This window comes from Grus americana, chromosome 2 (assembly GCF_028858705.1).
Source record: "Grus americana isolate bGruAme1 chromosome 2, bGruAme1.mat, whole genome shotgun sequence".
Taxonomy (NCBI): domain Eukaryota; kingdom Metazoa; phylum Chordata; class Aves; order Gruiformes; family Gruidae; genus Grus; species Grus americana.
Window position 1 is genome coordinate 77251502 of NC_072853.1, and position 21391 is coordinate 77272892.

The 21391-nt window shown below is 37.3% G+C and overlaps 1 protein-coding gene across 1 annotated transcript in view; it reads right to left on the bottom strand.

Annotated features, from left to right (window-relative positions):
* Nucleotides 1-21391, bottom strand: part of ABCA13 (ATP binding cassette subfamily A member 13) — a 199117-nt gene that overhangs the window by 15361 nt on the left and 162365 nt on the right. Inside the window, exons 49-52 of the mRNA XM_054817845.1 lie at nt 15327-15477; nt 6077-6211; nt 3445-3548; nt 750-842 (exon numbers count right to left, since the gene is read on the bottom strand). Of these exons, the coding sequence (XP_054673820.1) occupies nt 750-842; nt 3445-3548; nt 6077-6211; nt 15327-15477 (483 nt within the window). The remainder of the gene's footprint in view (nt 1-749; nt 843-3444; nt 3549-6076; nt 6212-15326; nt 15478-21391) is intronic.

Consider the following 21391-nt stretch of genomic DNA (forward strand, 5'->3'; position numbering starts at 1 on the left):
TGTATCTGCACTTAAGAGTGCTAAATGCTGAGCTAATACAAAGCAGTGTAGCTTTGCTGCTTGTAAATAAGCCGTATCATTTTACACAGCTGACTGTCTGGGTGTCATAAAAATTCTACTTATTACTGAATGTAAATGTTCTAACTATAAGTTGCAGCAACTTTCCTCTCAGCTCCTGATCCTGTTTCCTTTATGGTGGTTTGAGCCTGTCCTTTAAATAAACATCTTCCTTAACAGATATTAAATTAATTCTTGAGCAGAATTGAAGCAGAAGAGAGGCTCATGCACACAGGAAAAGGATGCAGAAAACACAGCATAAATATCTGCAATTGCCAGTGAATTCAGGAGGAAGCAGCGATGGTTCAAAATACATTGTCTTACTAGCTGCTGACCTGTTAAAACTGCTTCCTCCTGTTACAAGAAATCCTCACAAGGAACCAAAGTGTATTTCACCTCAACATGTTGAATTCTCACAACGTATTTCTCAGGTTGAGTGCAGAAGTGCTTCATTTTAGATACAGATCTGTCTCTTTCAATTACCAGTGCAGACTACAAAGCATTTTAGCAATGCCATATGTCAATTTAGCTTGCTAAGATATCCTAATTGGCTCTTTTTTAACTTCGGTGATGGCAGGAAAAGAAAGATGTGCTTAGCAGTCATAAGTATTCATGCCTTGGCACTATTAAAGTGTCTAGCCAGCTCTTAGATTGAATGTATCTGCAGAAGGTTTGATGTTGACATATAATACCTGTTTTTAATGTGCTGGGGAGAGCCAAGACACTTGAAACTTCCATTGACCATAATGGCAAGCCGTGTGCAGAGGGCTTCACATTCTTCCATGCTACAATATAAAGTGGAAAAATAAAAAGAAAAGAAAAAAAAAGATTAAAAGAATAATATTGAAAACAGAGAACATTATTTATACCTAACACCTAACTTTAATTAAAGTGGAAGGAATCTGGACAGCTGTAAAAGTGGGTACACAAAACCTTTGACTTTAAAGGCAACAATCCAAATTGTAACCCTAGTCAGTACATACTAAAAGTTATTACCACATGACAGCTAAAAGAGAGCCCTAAAACGGAATTTATGTTTTCAGTCCAGAACTAATTGGATAATTCTGGCAACAATAGAAAGGTTTTATTACCTCAGGCAAATACCTGATAGGCAGTCTCAGAAATGCCACTGAGTGTGAGAACCATGAACCCTGTTATTCCCTGTAATATCTGTTTGTGGTCATTCTGAGCTAAAGGATAGAGGGAGAAGAATGAAGTAAGTTTGCTCAGCTTGCCTCTTGCATAGTACATACCCTTAAAACGTAGTTACCCTTGGTCTGATTGCAAGATAGAAGAAAATGCAAAACACTACAGTCCAAACAGGGAAATGCAGCTGAATAGAAAAGCAGGATCCCGTTAGATGTAACTGCTTCAGATGATAAATAACAACCTTGACTTGTAAAGCTTTGGGTAGATGGGCTGCCACTCTACGTATTATACAGAATTGTGTGAGCAGTTCTTCCAAAGCATCGCTCTAGACATAGGACATCAGTTAGGACATATCCATCATCTCGAAGAGGAATCAACGTTGTTTGATTTTCCTGCAATTCACTGCGTGCACTCCCCAGCCCTTCTGAGACAGCTAAACAAGAGCTGCCTTGTGTGCCTCAGCCATGCACCAGTCCAAATTACAGTGCTTTTACTGAACACGCGTGGTAATTAAGTACCCTCCTAGAAACAATTTCCTTAAAATAGGACAGGGATACGGTGAGAACTGCCAAACCACTATATCCGAGAGAGATGGGGAGAGGGCTTGCTAATGAATCTTCCCACAAATCAGAAGTTAGCTGAGTCTCTTTGGGTTGCAGTAACTCCTAATAGTACCCCTTGGCATAACACTCCCCAGCTGTGGCAAAATAACAAATTTAAGCCTGTATGGACAGTTCATAAAATCTCACTCCTCTCTCCCTCCAAACAAATGTTAAGCATTGTGTCTGAAAATTAAGTAATTTTTATACAGGAAACCATCTCTATACCTTATGCACTTATTTGCTGATATGCATGAAGATTCACTTCATATGAGAAATTCCTTTTCTTATACAAGTACCCATTGAAAGAATCTCAAATAAATCTCCAATGGCCTTCAGCAAATAATATAAATAGTGTAAAATAATGTCTCCTTTCTCCACCCTGGCACAACAATGTGTTATTAATTACAAATGAAATATGTACACTATCACTGTACTTTTATCTGCTTCAAGTCATTCAGTTGTAGAGCTAAATGAGTAATTAGTAACAATTTGATGGAGTTTTTTGGGTTTTTTGTTTACAGCATATTAGTAATGAGACCAGTTGTCCTCTGTTTAGCTGGTGTTTGACAACTAAGGGTTCTTAATCTGTACTGAAAAGTCAAAGCATACTGTTTCCTGAAAATCACTCAATTCACAATGAATAACTTGTGTTCCCTAGATAAGTGAGCTGGTAAGCACTTTGAGATTAAATACAGGTATGTGATTCTCAAGATTCAGCTTCCATAAATGGAATACTAGAAAACTTTGAGAGCATTTTTCCATCAATAATGTAGCACACACATGTACAGAGACAACAAATACATCTTGAGAACATCTGCAGAAAAAAAAGTAACAATATCTAGAAAATATTGAGGGGAGTTTTGCTGCATTCTTTTATCAATTCATCTATGTTTTAAACCTCATTTGGCCAAAATGTTACATTGCTGTTTTGATCTCTCCCTCACTTAAAGCCATTTTATGTATAATTAGATGTACTATACTATATTCCCTAAGGGAACGTTTAATTTATTCCATTTTACTATAGATGTTACAAAACAGTATTGATGTTTCCTCCATTAAACTGATATACCAATGACCATATCAGAGAACTGACAAGATATTTAATGTAGACAGACTCTTCTAAGAGGACAGGGTCACTCCTACCATTTCCAGAAGTGCCTACAGGGAACAGCTGAGGCACCTGCCTTTAGGATGCCATGACATATTATTTTCATACACTGATGCAAAACAGAATCCTTGGTAAAATCAGAAGAGAGGTTTTCACTCCCACTTCCCTTTGTAAGGATTTGTAAAGTGGGCAGCTGCAAAAGGATAACCTGGTGTTCCAAGCAAGAGGAGACACTACAACATTGAATAGAAAGAGCATAGAAAAGGAAGAATTCATTGCATCATTTTTTCTGTGCCTGCAGCCTACTTGAGTCACATTGTAATCCTTGAAATTTAAATGTAGAAAATATTTAGGATTCAGGAAAGTTCAATTCTCATGAGCAGGAAGGAATTGCCATAAAATACCAAAACATATTCCATGTTTCACACCAGGGTGAGCATGCCTTCAGAATTTGCTCTTCTGCTCTCAGTTGTGAGCAAGTGAGGAGAGAAAACAGGAATATGCTGACTGCTGGGATAAGGGTCTTACCTGTGGGATGTCAGCACAGCTGCACAGCCATCCTGGACTTCCTTCAGGATGGTTTTCCAAAGGTAGCGTTTAGAGCAGGGATCCATCCCAGAGCTGGGCTCATCCTACAGGAAAAATTAAAATGACGATAGAGCAGCACGGGAAAAACAAATTACTGGTCCAGCCCGACATGAAGAATTAACAAAACTCACAATAAAATCACATATTTTTCTCTAAAAAACTACATTTACAGGAAGTCACTTAAAAGAAACCCTGACCAGTTTTTTTGCTTTAATACATATAGTTGCATTTCTAAATTTATAGAATACATTTTTTATTAAATAAATTCTTAAATAAAAATAATGTTTATATATTGCAGGATAATATAGTAAATATAATATCATTTATAAATATATATTTAATAATATATATATACACATATACTTTTTTTAATAGGAGAGACTTGCAGATGTTTTTCCTCACTTTCTGGGAGGGTTTGGTGCCTGTTTCTGCCCTGCATGCACATTTGCCATGAGCACAAACAAGTGAAGTCGTCCCATAACTCCCAGCTGCCTGCACTGCCTACCCTGTAGCCAGATGTGGATAATATGTTTGGATTCGACATCCTCCAGCAGTTACTCCTAGAGTCTCTCCGAGACGAACTCTCGCCCACGCTGGAGAGAATCCACAAGATTAAATAACAACTCAGTCAGTGCTGCCCAACGCAAACCATCTGGCAAACCCGTTTCCCACTCAGATAGCTTTCATGGAGAAAGAAGCGCAGCTACAAAAACTACATTTCCCTTTCCTATCTAATCCTGCTGTCCTCACTAAATCAAATTTTGACTTAAGCTACTTGTGGAAGCAGAAGGAATGATATCTGATTGTCAAAAGCCAGTCTCTGTCACTGCAAAACTAGGCAGAAGGAAACTCCTCCAGTTGCTCTTTATACTATGGAATTTCATGAGGTGTGGCAGCACCTTTTAGGGTGGTATGGCCTTGGCCCGTGTATTTGCAGCAAGGAATCCCAGCTGAAGCCTGGAAGCAAAGTTCTAAAGAAACAAAGCAAGCAAAACATCCAGTTTGATGCTGATTTTGGTGCTTAGCTACCAACGATGGAGGTGAAAAAGGATTCAGTTCAGTCTCCTATTATCCGTGGATAGCTAACAAAGAAATTGTAAAAAGCAATAAAAATAAAGCAACTGACGCTGTTACTTAAATCAATTGCTATGATACTGGATGCAATCTAGAAGAAGATTCAGTGGTTTACATTGGTGTCTTTACTTTCAGGCCAAAAAAAAAAAAAAAAAGCCTTTTAAAATACTGAATAACTCCTTTGAAATGTACTAGTTTTCTAAAGCCAGCCAAATGTTTTAAAGCATTTGACATGTTTAGATATTTTTCTTTCCTCTTGTCATTACATATGCAATAGTCTGTGCCCTGCAGCAAGAAGTAGGTTGAAATGGATACTTGCAGTAGCATGCTGTCATAAAGACATTAAAAAACAGTTGGAGCATTTTCTAAGATCAGGAAAAAGCACTGATTTAAGATTATCTCCTCCTTTTACTAACTGAACCAAGGTCAGTTTAAGCATAAAATGTAAATAAAATAATTCAGCTCAGAAGCGAGGCAATGATAGAAGCATCAAAATGTGTCTGATTTGAAACGTGAACCCCTTGAGAACACCAGTTTTTTCTGGTTCTACTTAGCCTGTGATCTATTACTGGAAGCACTGGTTTCCCTCCCAACTCTGGGAAGTAGATTCCCTCCCTCTGACAGTTCTGAAAGGTTTAATCCACTCTTGAACTGGTTTAGCTCTTCCCAGCCAAGGCTTCAGAAGGGGATGTTCGATCTTCTCTAGTGAAACAATAGGCAATGATAACAAGGAGAATATGGTGTCATAATGATGCTGTTCCCAAAGCTTTGTAATTCCCTGATCTTCAATACAAATGGCATTGTTTAAACTGGAAAGGCCAGTTTCAGGCCTAAATGAGCAGTAGGGTGCAAACACCAAAACAACATGTTATAAATAATTAATATTAATATCATTCAGGAGTATTAGTTTGATTGTGTGATTTGTGAATCCAACAAAAATATAAGAACTAGCCAAATTTATGAAACTTGATGTAGCAAGGAATATGACTATCCTGAAAAAGATGGGTCAATAATTAATAATGTCAGCTCTAAATTACTAATTAAAAAAGAAAATCTTCCTTTTTAAGGAAGCCAGTAGAATTGTTCATATATATTTTTCTCATGTTATATACAAAGTAGAGAATACATAATGCATTAATATATTTTATATTAAATTGTTTTTTTCTTCTTCTACATAAGGAAATAATTAAAAAAAAAATTACATATCCATCTGGGCCATGGGATGCTACAATTGCCTTTGCGTTTGTTTAGGGCCCTTTTTTTTCCCTGCTCACCCAACTACCCCAAGGAAAAAAGAAGAAAGAAAAAAGAAGAAAGAAAAAACTTCACTTTCTATTTCTGTGAGCACTGCAGAATAAAATAAGCGTACATACAGCAGAACAAAGAGGACAGTTGTACATCCGTGTATCAATTACTCCCTGACTGACTAGGAAATTACCTGATTTTCTTTAAAGCAATGTAACCCATTTATCATAGGCACAGTATTACCTTTACTCACCAGTAAAAGTATTTGGGGTTTACCAACTAAAGCCACAGCAGTAGAGAGCTTCCTCTTTGTGCCAGCACTGTATGTTCTCACCAGATTGTCAGCGTGGGCATTGAGGTGTAACCGGTTAACAAGGTCCTCTGCAACCTGTGGGTTAGAGATTTGAAGGCCACCAAAGGTGAGCCAAATTAGGTAGTGTTTGTGCTCAGATGGAAAGAACACTCTTCATGCATATTAAGCAAATGTACATGTTGTTTCCTTATTTTCCCCCATTTGCTGTATATTATTACTTTTGAATCCTAGACATATAAAAAAAAGCTGCTCTGGGACCCGTTAGTTCTCCATGAAGGATAAGAATTTTCTTATACAGAAAATTTGGCTTTGTCATTGCTTGTAACAGTCATTTGCATTCATTTTGTGTTGATGGGTCAATGATCTAAAATGTTCCTCATTTCACCTCAATGTCCTGTATTTTTTTGAATGAACATCTTAGTGACTGAAAATTCAGGAGACAAAATTCCACATCAGCCACCTAAAGATGGAAATGGCAGAAAAGCATGTCAGAGGTTGAGGATTTAGAGTTTCTTAAAGACAAAAGGTAATTTAGGGTTAAATTAATAAACCTTTCTAATAACTGAGAGGGGTAAGTTGACCCTAGTTGGTTTGGTTGTAATTGCTTGAAGAAGTATGTATGATCTCAGTAAGCTGGGCAGGCACGTGAGCACAGCTGGAGACAATGTTCATGTCCTCGGTGGCCTTTCTTCTTCACCTGTCAGAGACACCCCTAATGTACCCTCAAATACTGGTGCCAGAGAATTTTAAATGTAGCAAGAGCCTTGCTCCACCCGTGTCAACTATCGCTGCCTGACCATCCAGGGAGACCTCATGCAAAAACATGAGGGGGACAGCAGCAACTTTTCTACTCACCGCTGCCAGATGCACCCTGCAAAGCAGTGGGTGTTTAGTGGCATGCTGCTGGGTGGCTGTATCATCAAGGGGTGATCAAATTTGTAACAGAGCCAGTATGTCTTCAACCTGGATGTACCACAGCTGGGAGATTCTTGAAAAACAAGTAGTTGCATGGTGCTCTATTGCCTGAGATCAATTGCCAGAGCATCCCCAGCAGTATGGTGCATTCTTTTTGCTCCCTTGCACTACACCTTCAGCAAAAAGCAAGGAAGGACTGGAAGGATTAATCAGATCAGATGGGCAGTCTCCAATTAATTCAGAAAATCCAATAGCAAAAAAAATATATCAATACACAATACTGTGAATTAATATTCACTATCCATTTCAAACTGCTGTAAGCATAATAAATTTTTTATGAGACAGTTTTATAAAAACTCCTTAGGAAATGATCAAGATATTTATAGACCCTTTTAGCAACATTCTTCAGTGCTACGTATAAAAATAAGAGACACTTCCAAGAGCAAGTTCTCCATAAGCAGGAACAATGCTGCAATGGTGAGAATCTACAGTATTGTAGCGTGGATCCTGGTGCTGGTATTGACAGTCGCTTGTGCTCTCTGTGCCTTAATGCGTAACCTAACAGCAATGCATGTTCTCAGACAAAAGCTACATTTCATAAATATTGCTCTGGCTACATTAAATGCAAAGTGGTTTTTAAAAAATCCTTAATCAAGAACCATTAAACCACCCACAGGTAATTTTATACTGAAAAGTTTGAGTTTTCTACTATTTCAGAGTTAATTCACAGTGGTTTATTTTCGTTTAGACACTTGTTGGATATCACTAGAAGTACTGCAAATCCAAACATTCTGTGGCTTTAGAAATGATCAAGCATCTAATCTATATTCTAAGACATAATAGCTGAGCTTTTTTGCTGGTTTTGGGGGGCTCTGTTTTGTGGGGGTTTTTACTTCCAAGCATAGGTCTCATACACCAAAACAGCCTGTAAAATGAACACTTCTAAAGCATACGGTAGACAGCCTATCCACTCTACTAACCTGACTTGGATTTAATACCACTGTGAATGCATGCATATTAGTAACAACAGGATTATCCTCCTACAAATCCACCAACAATATACAGAGAATTGCACAGAAAAGCTCATAAAAAATAAGATCAGAAAATGAAAAAATGTGTGATCTCTTGTTTAGACAAAAATTAACATATATTGCAAACTACAACGGGCTTCAAGAGTTTTTAAACGATAAGGAAAAGAGGACTATGTATCACAGCTGAAATGTAGTAAAAAACATCCTTTAGCTATGACCAGAACTGCTATTTCTAAGACTGCTTTGAAGTGTTACCAAAACTCTTAGTCTAAGTCAGCAGAATGCCATTCTTTGAAAGAGACAATGAATCCTGCACAGGGAAGAATTTAGAAAGCCAAGGAACAGTGCCAGAGAGAGATGAGAAAAAAAACCAAAACACTGAAGTAAGCTAAGTTTCATTGTAGTCTGCAGCCCCCCCAGGAGACTGAATCATGCATCAGGTGTTAGCATAATACTCTTTGTAGGGAGCAACATTAAAAAGAATCGACTTTGCAAGATTTACAATTTTACACGTTGAATCCTCCCAACTATCTGGTACGTACTCAAGCATTCAGTGCACAGATACTCATGACTATGCCATCTCCTGTTTTGTACGAGGAGAGAAAGCCTGGGAAAAGCCTGGGAAAGCCTATGGGAATTTTGCAAGACAAGGTTTACTTAAGGTACAAAGAGAGGGGTGGGAATCATTTCATAGTACGCACTTTGCTGCTGCTTTGAATGGGTAGGGCTTGCAAGATAAACCTTGCAGATCATTCCAGTGTGCACCACAATCTGGTTTGATATCTAGATATGCTTCTTTGGTGCAAAACGTATCAAATTAGAACAGATTTGGAGCTGAATCACATCAGCAACATAAAGGCAGAAGGATTAGCCAGCTTTCTTACTCCTAATAATTTCCCAGCTGCACCTAAAAAAAAATCTCATATTCCTGCTATCCTCCTCAGCCCTTTACATTTCAAAGCAGCACTGCAGAGCATGCTTCAGCAAATATAAGAATATAGAGCTCATTATTCTTACAAGAGATGAACCCAAACCTGTTTCTCTTTTCTTTAATGTATATATAAGATTTCCAGTAATAACAGTCTTAGCTTCATCAATATGACCTAAACAACAACAAAAATGTCAACGGAATGAAATTAGAAATATTATGTATTATGTATCTTGTAGAGGAGCCTGCACATCTCCATTATATCTTCATTTAACTGTATAACCGGTGGTATCTTGTGGTTTGTATCATTATATATTATAAAGTAAAAAATGAAAATCCCTCTTAAACTAGTTTAAATGAAATTCAGAATTGAACATGTGACAAATCTTCAAACAGATACACACAATTATGCAAGAGATTTACAATTCTAATGGTTTCCTTCCTTTAGTGAATGTGAGATATATACACAAGCACCTTCCCTCCCTCCTTGTCATATTCATCACGATGTTCTATTTCTGGTTTCAATTACTTTCAGAAGTGAAGAGTGAGGAGATACATCAATTTATTTAGCAAGTTGGTAACATTGAGGCCAAATTAAAAGACATAGTGTTATATTGAAATATATACACTGTGAGTGCACTTGAACCATAAAGATGTTTTACATCTAGTCATGGCTGTAGTAATGTATTTAAATTCTTTCCTTCTTTCTCCCCACCATATCCAGATTATAACAGACTTTACATCTACCAGATAACAATTTCCCTATTTTCCAATATTCCTTAAAATTATTTACTTTTCCCTTGTCAATTCTAACGTTTTTAGCAAAAGTTCTTTTCCCCCAAATTTACTTGGACTAGTTCCCCTAGCTTTGGAATAGACATTGGAATGATCCCTTCAATTCATAAAATCTAAACCAAACCCTCAAATATTTTTTGCATCTCCTAAAGACTACATTCATTCCAGAAGAGGCAGCAAGGTTACTTGAATTTTTGCACACAGATTAATATTTGTGGGAGTAAAGGTTAAAGTAGGCATGATGTCCTCTATCCACCAGGGAACGAAGAGGCACATCTACCTCACTGAAAAGCTGTAAGTGATGCTAATTATGTAGCCACTAATTCTAATGATTATCCACTCTCTTTGGACATTACCATTAATATTCAAGTAAAAAATTAGGTGGTACTGAGAGTCTTCAGTTAGTATGTCTTCCAGAGCAACTTGGAGGTAGCAAAAACTCAATCTATTTGAAAATAAGAAACGTGACAGTGCATCTATCCTGACTTGAAAGTCTGTATGCATCGGTGTGTTAATTTTGCATAATTTCTGACAAAATAAATATGATATATAAATTCTTGCTATCTTATTTTGAACAAACCCTCATAAAGCAAACCTGACCTAATACTGAAAATGTGTATCATACCTAGTACAAATAATAATAAGCATGGGATGAATTCTAGAGTCATCTGAAAAATAATTATACACTTCCAAAACAGTTGTTCAAAGTGTCAGGTTCTGAGTAACTGAATGCAGTGTTGTTTGAACATCCTAAATAACAATCATTCATCGATTCCATACCAAACAGTATTCATTCTGCTTCAGAGCAAACTCAGATGTGTTAGATTTCTTCTGTTAGGAAAGGGCATACTCATGGTCAAACTTTTAGGGGAAAATAGTTCTTTATCCCAGAATCTTATAAAACTGTACACACTAATTTTGCTTGGGGTCCAAAAAAAGCAAGCATGCAAAGAATAAATGAATTTACAAATTCCTGTTTCCAGCAGCTATAGAATATAATATGTAAGGAAGTCAATGAGATTCCAGAGTCAGTGCAAAAATCTTCCTGGAGAGTTAATGTAAAGAGAAATCATACTGACATTCTGCGAAGTTGCCTCTGAAGGCCTGATGAAGCTTGTTTTGAGATTTGCAACACAAGTTTTAATGCAAATGAGAGATGTCATTTAACATTTTATTAATATTTTATATTTTTTAACAAGCTGTATGCTGTCTTTTGGAACAAATTGAGATATGGAAACTTGATATATTAAAGAAATAAAAATAAGAATTAAAATTACTATGTTAAATTATTATCTGTCTAAATGGCCCAAAAGCTCTTCTCTAACTTTTCCAGTTTTACAGCAAAAAGAAACCTCCAGACCAGATCTGGGAAGTAAAGTAAAACTTCACATTACATGAAGCTTAACATTGATAGCAAATGACCCGTTTTTCTCCTCCTTTCCCATTCAGTTAATTACTGTTTTGGAACATTAAGTGCACTCAACTTTATGTCAGGCACTTAACTCCTGCTGCTGATAAATCTGTCTAGCAAAGGATTTGATCCTTGAAGTTAGTGCTTCAATAGATTACTTGAGCAGCAACACATCCTGTAAGTCACCTGCCCGCTTGCCAATTTATTAAAAAACAAAGTGAATGTATGTTGCTTTCCATATCTAAACTATGTACTCTCTAGAATATATATGTGCGTGTGCACTTTAGCATAAACACTGGTAAATGTTCGGAGGCAGGCTTGGAGAGCTGTATCATAGGCAGGAGGGAATGAGAAAATAACAGCTTACATTTCCATACAGCTGCTATTACAAAGCATTCCCAGGCCTTATTTTCTTTATGGGCAACTAAAATGCACACTTTCTCCAGGCACCAGCCATTTCTGAGTTGAAACACAGCAGCTGTGCAACACTTGACAGCAATGCCACACAGTCGGAAGGGCCCGCTGACAAAAACATTTGTTTTCCTCTGAGATAGCTGCATTTCAGTTTTTGATGAAGGTAAACCAGAGTAGCTAAATATTATTTGCAGGAGCCCTTTGATGCCTTGATTGCAAGCATGTGGCAACAAAGTCTGCTCTGCAATCTATGGACAAAAAATTAGGATGACTGAAAGGAAGAACGGTCCCTATATCACAAATGTGAAACTAAGGCACAGAAGGCTGCCTATAAAGAATAGGCTAAGCCTACGCCTAGATCATCTAAGGTCCAGGATAATCAGAAGATTAACATTTATCTTCTCAAAGTGCACCACAGTAACGTAACTCATCTCAAAATAAAGCAGAATTTATTTTGCTCCTTTGAAGCGGGACCTGTACGTAAATTACCACACCATTTGAGGAACCGTTCCCCAAATGGTTTTGAGAACTGCCATCGGAGTAGCCGTGTAGTAACTGCCCAGAGAATAGCTTGATCTGAACACAAAGTGGAAGCTCTGAGGTACGCCAATTTCTCATAAATATGTCTGCATTTGAAATGGGATTTATGAATGCCAGATATTTCAGAGAGAGGACGATACTCACATTATCTACAGAGACAGTGTATGAAGCCAGGTTACCCGTGTGGCTCCTCACCAAGCACAGACAGGAGACCGCATTCGCAGTAGTGTTCATTTACACATGCACATGCAGAGAGACACCCTGCAGGCACAGCCTCGAAACCTGTTGGTATCCTCCTGCTCCTCGCAATCTGGAAAACTTCCCAGGCACCTGAGAAGAGCTCAGTGCCGCGCGGGACAGTTTACTTATGAAATCCAGGTCATTAAGCACACCACAGATCCCTCTCCACTCTCGAGCTTCCACATAGCTCCTGATCCTGCTCCTCATCCTCCAAAACAGTTGCTGCTCGGAGGCCAAATGACCTGGAGGAGTCACAAATCCAGCAGCGACGGCAGGATTCACGTGCGCACGTGCACACAGGCACACTCCCCTCTGCTACCTGGTGTTGACAGGGCTTGCGCAGAGTGTAAAATTAAAGCATTAACAGCCCACTGTAATGCACGGATCGGTTCACGCTTCCCAAAGCTACCTTCTCCAGTTGTCTGCAGATGAGGTATTACCAATAAGGAGGTGTCTGCCAGTGCCACCTGAACAGCTTTTCCTCACACCTGTGAGCACTAAAATAAAACAATAGGTAAAAGTCTACGACTCCAGGAGTCAGAAAGGTAGCACAGCACTAAAAGCCCTATTCATCTCCCACTCAAAGACACCCCTCTTTTGGCAAATTCACATTGGTTATAAAAGTAACTCTTCCAATAAGGCTGAGGCAATTATTTTAACTGTGGGGAATTCCTTCTTAGCCTACATCATAGGCTCATTCCTACTCCATTTCTCTCTCAGAGGATGACCATCTGCCTGGGTTTAAGAGCTTCAGCCTCATTGCAGATGGGGAGTATGCTTAGTCTATACTCCAGAGTGAGCTTGCTGAGAGTAACACTGCATGTGTATCACCCAAAGTATGTGACTTAAATGAGTTCCACAAAATTTAATTAAAACTATGTACTTCTACCAGTCAGGTGCTTCTGAAATTTCCATTCTTCTTAGGGTGTTTTAAAACCTTCTTCATTTATAGTACATGGTGTACCATTTGGACATCCATTACATGAATGTATTGCCTCTTACGAAAAATACAAGACAGAAAAGCTTAAAAGCCATGTTTAGAGCATTTTAAGAGCACTGCTGAATAATTAAGCAATCAAACTTTGATTCCTGTTTTAAATTACACTTAAGACCAAAAGCATTCAATAACATATGTAAGATGTATGGATATTTAACATCATCCTTTTGAATGACTACAAAGCTCTAGAGGAGATGCCAGAATTTGTTGCCACCTTTGTGTCTGTTAAAGTGCCATGATAATAGATGTTAGTTATGATGGGCTTTTAGCCCAACTGTTAGAGAGGAGCTGTCAGTTCATTGAGAAAACAGGTAATTATAGTTGAGGGGTTTAGTGCAATAACAATTATCTCTTAATATATTTCCTTTAGATCAAGGGAAACACATTCGAGTTTTCAGTACTCTGCTAGTACTCAGAAGCAAAACCTACTACCAATGAGTTATGAAGAGCAAACAACTAAATAAAAGACTGTATGATGATTTCTAAGCAGCCTGCAAGAAATATACTGTTAAAACAGTAAGTTAAAAGTCCAGCCAGGCAGGATACTGCCCAAGAGAAGCAGCAAAGACTTGTAAGAATCTTTTATTTCCCCCAGTCTCTCATCTAGAAACACCTAAATGATTAGCTTAAGACAGGAAAAATTCAAAATATTGCCTGTCCTCATGCTATTATTGGGGCATGATGGCATTTATTTCTGAATACTGAATGTCCTATTGCAGGAATCATACCTTTTTCTGGAATAGTACCTAGCTGCTGGGGTGAAAAAAGCTCCAAAGAACCAGAAGGCGGCCCTCTCACATACAGCCAAGGAACTGATTGTAAACCACTTAGCGGACCCTGAGGCAATAGCCCGGAAAATGTTGGGTGGGTAGAAAAAAAAAGATATTTCAGTTACATGTGGGTTTGCTCCTGGAAAAAAGGAAAAGGAAGACAACAGGCAGCATTCTGGAGGTTATGAGGACAACCCTACAGCCATAGCAATGACGTGGGACCAATCTATACAGCAGGAATGACAGACACCAATTTCATATCACGCTCCAGTTTTCTCATGTTAATAGAGATGCAATTAAGCACAAGAGACTGAGCTGCTCAAGTCCAGGTCAGATAGAAACTTCCATCCGCAGAGACAGAACCCCCCACCACATTTTACACTATATCCGTTTGGTACTTCATTTCTGATATTGGCTGACTGATTGCCTCATTACAGAAAAAGAGCACTTCTTGCTGGTCAGCACAGCTACATCTGTATCTGTAAATTCAAAACCTCTCGGTGACATTCCCAGAGATTGTCACCATCTATGCTAGTAAGCTCTGAAAGCATTTTCTGACAAGGTTTTGGCCTCTTCTCCTTGAGCAACCCCAGGCTGGTATGGCAGCTGGAATATTTTAGGGACTGCTCCCAAAGCCGTTTGAATGCAGCCACCATCTTGTGAAGTTTCAGACATTTACTAGCAGAGTGCCGACAGCTGCCATCTCAGCACCCAGATGTTTGGTTTCTTTATATAATCATTCAACAATTTTTAATTCCTTCAGAGTTTAAACCCATCTCTGAAGAAAAGAGTTTTTCAGAGGTGCATGACTCAGAACATGTGGTTTTCCATCCCAGTTCTCTAAGTGTGATAATGAAGGTTTTGAACCATTCATAAATTTCATTTGCTTTAGAGTTTTTGTGCCTGAGATTTCATTTGTGCGTTATTTTACTATCCTCAGTAACGTTATTGTGTTTTGAACTGGCATAGCAGACAGAAAAAAATCCATATTGTTTAAATAAAGTAATAGCAATGAAAAATCTTATTACTAAAGTTGTTAAGATGAAATATTAGATATTCTCTCACGTAAAAAAAAGTACAATTTGTTTTATAAACTCTACAGACCAACCTGGCTTCAGCTCCTCCTCCAAATCTGTTCTGGATAGTTACCTTATGGGTATCCTGTTTTGGAATTCCACGAAGCGTGCAGTAATAATAAAGATGCTCCCAACCGGTTAAAAGTTCATCCAGGGCATCTTGCTGTGGACAATAGCCGATGAGAATGCCTTCAGAGCTGGCAGAAAGTATATCCATTTCAGACCTGTTTAAAGAAAAAGACTTGAATGTTGTTTAAAAAAACAGGCTTGGATTTCCTCCTTGGGATACAGAGTCTTCAAGAGAAACACACTTACTCTCAACTCCATAGGTAAATGATTTTGAATTTCTTCACTGCCATAGTACCACCCACATGCAATGCATGCTTTTTGTCCCCTTCATTTTAGCACTGCCACCATCACTATTCTAACAGTGTGTGTGTCAAGGTGAACATATCAACACAGGAGGACGGAACTATGAGAATTAATTCTTACCATGTTTACCTCCCTTATCTCTTTGGTAGACCCTGCTCTAAGGAGACATATTTCAAAAGCATACTGCATGCATCACGTTCAATATTAACGGGGCAGTAGCTGAGAGAGAGGGAAATGTTGCTGTGTATTCTTTGTGTGTCTGTGCACACACATATGCATGCATGCATTCTCTGAACAGCAAGAGTAAAACAAACCACAGAATATTAAAGCCTAGTAGGTTAAAAGACAATACAGGAAAAAAATAATATTATCCTGATATAAGAGACTTTGGCCATCACTTCGTAGCTGTACAGCATTACTTGAAATTACATTCATTGCTAAGAAGCAAGCTTGATTGCAAGGGTGTCTCATTACCCATAATGACGGTAAATCTATCCTATTTATTCCAACATCTAATTCAACATTCAATGATGCTGATTTACATGTACAGAAAAGACCTGTCAAAATTAAGATACTTAATAATAAAAAAATCTGAGCTTTGAAAGAAAAAAGTTTTTAAAAGGTTCTGAGTAACAGAATGGTTTTCCTCTTAGCGACTTTCTACGCTTCTGGTTAAGAGAACTAAATATATGATTAATCATTTAGACACAAAATAAATGTATTAAATGCAGGATCTACAAATATAAGCACTAGTGAAAATATAAATATGTATCTCCTGTTACTAAGATTCAGAAATCTGGGGAGAAAAAGGAAACACAAATTCTGCATTTTATGCATTGAACTACATCATCAAAATATATTTTAATGCCATCAAAACATAAATTATCATGATTAAGTTGAACCTTGCTGGGGACTAATTAGAATGGTCCTTTGCTTTTAGCGGCAAAGATACGAAATTTTAGTATCTTTGTAGGTTTGGATGGTGCTAAGGAAGTTAACTGCCTGTAGACATCTCTCTAGACAAAGACTTTGCAAAAAAGAAAAGGGGAAAGAGGATATCAGAAATATATTTCCTCATTAGTTTATATCCACTTATAGGTTATTTTGAATGAAGTATATACAGAATTTTTACCAGCTTAGTTTCCAGCCATACCTAAAACAAATTAAATTATTTTTTAAGGTCATCTTTACCATAAGATATGGATTTATTAATGTTATCTTTTTGCATAACCTGCCAGAAGCAGTGAATTCCTTATTTAATGGACTCTTAACATAATGAAACACTACCGACAGTGAAATGCTATCTAGATGCTGCTGAACGCAGAGAGATGTGTCTGAGGTTTGTTTTACTAGGAAGATTCAGAAACACTAACAAGGTTTCCTTTCAGTGCAGCTGCTGTCTTTGGAGAAACAAGAGACCGGGCTTTTGGTAATATGCCAAGTTCAGTCAGAAAAGAACAAATCACACTCAGGGGTAATTTCAGGGACATTTACTCAGTATGAACCCTGTAGCTGGATAGATACATCTAGTCTGGAATGGATCCATACCATGAAGAACAAAAAATAAGTATGCATGGCTGCAAACAAATAACAGACATCTAATGTTCTTTAGCTAGAACTGCATCAGACAATAGGTTACTCAGTTTGCATCAGGAAATAAAAACACATCAGTGTCCCCAGTGCTAATTGTACAGATACGATTTTAGTGGTGCGCCTCCCGTAAAGCACGCAGCCTTAGATGAACAATATCCCACGCACTGACCTTTAGCTTTCATAAAGGAAGAGTACAGTGAGAATAGATCATTTAATATTCTTACTCAGTTTGGTCCTTATCTTGCAACTTTATCCATTAGTGCTGACCTTGAACACTTAAAGAGTTGCCATAAATAAAGAGATTCTAATGTATTCACTAAAGAACTCATGGACCTAATTTTTTTCCATCTGTGTCAAAGCAGAAAACAATCTGATCAGAAGGGGCGGGGGGGAAGTATATGAGAATTCTAGTCTTTTATTGAGACTTTTTTAGTGTGCATAGTACAATGCCTATTCTTCCCTCAGCAATATCACAGAGTAGATTTCCAAATCAAAAAGCTGGAGATCATCCTTCCATTTTGTTTAGCCAGGTCCTAAGCTTTTTCTGAATACTGCAAAAATATATGAAAGAAAAATACAGCATAATTTTTAATTATAGTACATCTCTTACAACAGAAAACTGCCCTCATCTCTGGAAATTGATTTTCCTTGAAACTCAGTTAATCTCTCAGATTTCATTTTCATGGGTCTAAATGAAATGAACATTTCGAGTAGTGATGGCATGATACCAGAAAACGTTTTCACTAAATGATACACTGTAAATGGTTTTGTTTGGGTTTGTTTTGTTTTTTTTTTTAATTCTGATGCCATTCATTAAACTTCTTCCTTAACCAATGTCTTCATATAAGATGTTATCAGAATCAAATTGGAAATACTTTTTTTTTTTTTTACTATTTTCTGAAATATAGATTAGAATGCAGCAAAATGCTGATTTTTTTTCTCAAGCTGGGGAACACAGACGGGATTTTTCTGCCCTTTTATTATCAACATGCTAACATTTCTCATTAGGCCATTCATATAAACAATAGGACATATAGGAAGAAAAAAAATCAGCCTGTTTTATAAACAAAGAGAGAAAGAACATACAAGTACAGATTCCAACCCTTCTCAGCCTTTTCTTCCACAGTACTATAGGAAGGAAACCAGACTTTTACACTAATATAGGACATTCTGTATGATTATAAAAACACTGAGTAATTGTTATATTTAAATTCTGCTAGTAACTTTGGTTACATATCCTGATCAAGTTAAGACATAGAACTAACATGGAACATGAATTTTCTCCTTCTTAGTGAAGACTTTATTTTTAGACTATATTGTTATGTTCGGTCAATACTTCCACTTACTACTTAATTTTTCCGTTAAAGTGGAACAGCTGCAACAGATGAAACCAACAGAACATGCCCAGAAAACTTTACATGTTAAACAAATTTTTTAAGTTGCAAATTACATTTCTAGTACACTTTCAGAAAAGGTCAACAGAATGTATGGCATCCTTAAGAAAAATAGCACAGTCTAGCACTTGAAGCATGGAAGATATTATATTCCATCCCTTTCTAAGTGCTGTGGTCTCCTTTTATACAATGAGAATTAATTATGATACTTTGGTGCAAATCATCCTTCAAAATTCAGGACTCAAGGAGGCTTCCATAGGTTTGGAGTGCTCATCGTACAGAGTTTTACACTATCGATGAAAGAAACTTCCTAGACTTGCAAGATACTGGGGATAATAAACTAAACTCTGAGTGAGTAAAATTTTTGATTCAAAGTTGTTCCTCCACTGATCATTTTAAGGCCTTTTCATAGAATCATAGAGTGGTTTGGCTTGGAAGGGACCTAAAAGATCATCTAGTTCCAACCCCCTGCCATGTGACACCCTTCACCAGACCAGGTTGCCCAAAGCCCCATCCAACCTGGTCTTCAACACCTCCAGGGATGGGGCATTTTACATCGATCCATTTCTTTTGTGTGTTGAAAGAAACCCCTGAAATCTGATTTCAGCCCTGAAGGCTACATTGAGGTGGCATGGGCCACTCCAGTCAGAAAGCCTTTCTGGCACTGAAAAGAAACCAAAATAATGGAACGAGAAAGAATGATCTTGGACAAAACCTATTGCCTTGTCCCACCTGAACTGGACCTGTAGTTTCCAGAAGGCTAGGCTGGTTATTGCAGAGACTAGATTTGGTTCATATTTGTTACAGTGCTTCCCAGCAACATAGCTTATGAGTAGCTGTGGGCTACACCTCAGTTTTAAGTTCCAGAGACAACTCAGTACCCTTGATATCAGCCTTATGGCTGGTTTTAGAAAAATTGTTTCACTATTGACTCTGCTGTGCACTTTGCTTCACTTTTGTGTGCTTTTTCTGCAGTTTTTGAATGCAGTAAAACTAAAGGCAGTGATATATATGGTACTTACAATGGCTTCTGTAGAGAGATAAATTCCATTAATTAGTCAAAATGAAATATAAATTTAGAAATTGCAAAAGTAGTTAGACATTCCATTGTACTCTTAACTGCACATTCAATTCAGTGCATACTAATGCACAATTAACATTATAAAAAATCAAGGTTAAAATATAATTAATGTAACTATAGCTTAGTTATAATTAAACTAATTATACTGATATACAGTGTAACAACAGCTATCTCAGCCATTATATTGATGTAAATTTATTCTGCCTTTCAAGTAAAGCTATTTGAATTACATTTTTAATTATTTATCAAGCTGAATATCATAACTATCAAAAGAGTCCAGCTCCTAGCTATAAAGAAATATTTCACTTTCCCCTCTTTGGAGAGCAGTTCTTTGGTCCTATGACTTCGTAATCCAACAGCTGAGATGACTGACACTTAATTCAAATAGAATGGGGAGCTGCTGTCGTAGAGAATCTCTCTGTGCAGAAGAAAGATAGAAATTCATGGGAGATAAATTAATTACATGAGGAAGACTGCCAAATGCTTAAATGCTTTGGTCCTCAGTGGAGCAACCTATGAACAAGACAACATCCAGTTTATCTATTTCTTCCTGTACGCACCCCACTACAAATGAGACTTTGCTCTAAATACGAACTTAAAGTCAACTTTATTCAGCAAACTATAATGGCAAAGACTGCAAAATAGAGCGCACCAAAAAGGCAAACAAACCACTAGTCGCATTATTCATTATTTTACATTGATCTTGACATGAGACTTAAAAGGATTTTGACATTTTATCTTCCAAGCTGTGTTTAGCCCTCCTCAGCTGAGGAAGGCTTTATGACACAAAGTCACCAAAGAAGGTTTAGACACAAATATCGAAAGGGGAAGAAAACAAAAATGGCCAATGTACACTCAAAAAAAAGAAAAAAAATGTGGAACAGATACACAATATCTGGTAATACATCAACCCAGTGAGGTTCAAAGACCATGAGGGCTCACTTTGTTCTCCTTTGTTTTACCACTTTGTAAAGTGTCAGCTTTTCTTAGTACATATTAAATACAGACCTTACTTCTTCAAGCTATTTGACAGAAAAAGTAACTACAAAAATGTTTACAGTTTCACACACTAGCTTTCATTTAGCCAGCTCACGCACTGGTGGCAATCTCGTTATGGCAGTAGAGCTAAGCATGAACTAATTTGAGTCCATTTGTACTCTTAAAGAGGAACAGCTGTGCTACAAAGAACACAAAAAACCCCTTGTAAATGTCAAGCAGACCATGCAGTTAACTATTATACATATTTAAGTTGACAACTCCTTTGTATGGATGTTGTTCAGAAGCCAGTCAGAGTCTGCTAAAGTCTTATAGCAACATACTTTATAAATACAGGTAAGCAATTTTTATTAAAATATTCTCCTTTCTAGTTATTTTCCTTTCTGCTTTTAATATTTCTGCCCTTTATAAGAGGGACTGATGGTACTTCAGTATCAGTATTTTATTTCCATATCTTCCAAAGTAACTGTTTCAATGCCACTTCTTCCTTTGGCACTCTTTAATATTGGGGTTGCAAATATCCCTTATATGGAGACACACTCTCTATATGATAATTATTTTTCTGTTTCTTTTGGACAGATATGTCACTGATAATGGCAATGTTAATGAGGTACACAAAATAATAAAAAAGACAAAATCCCCTGTGAATGGCATTTTGCTATTATCTTCACAAGATTGGCTGTGGTTGGTGATAAATTCCTA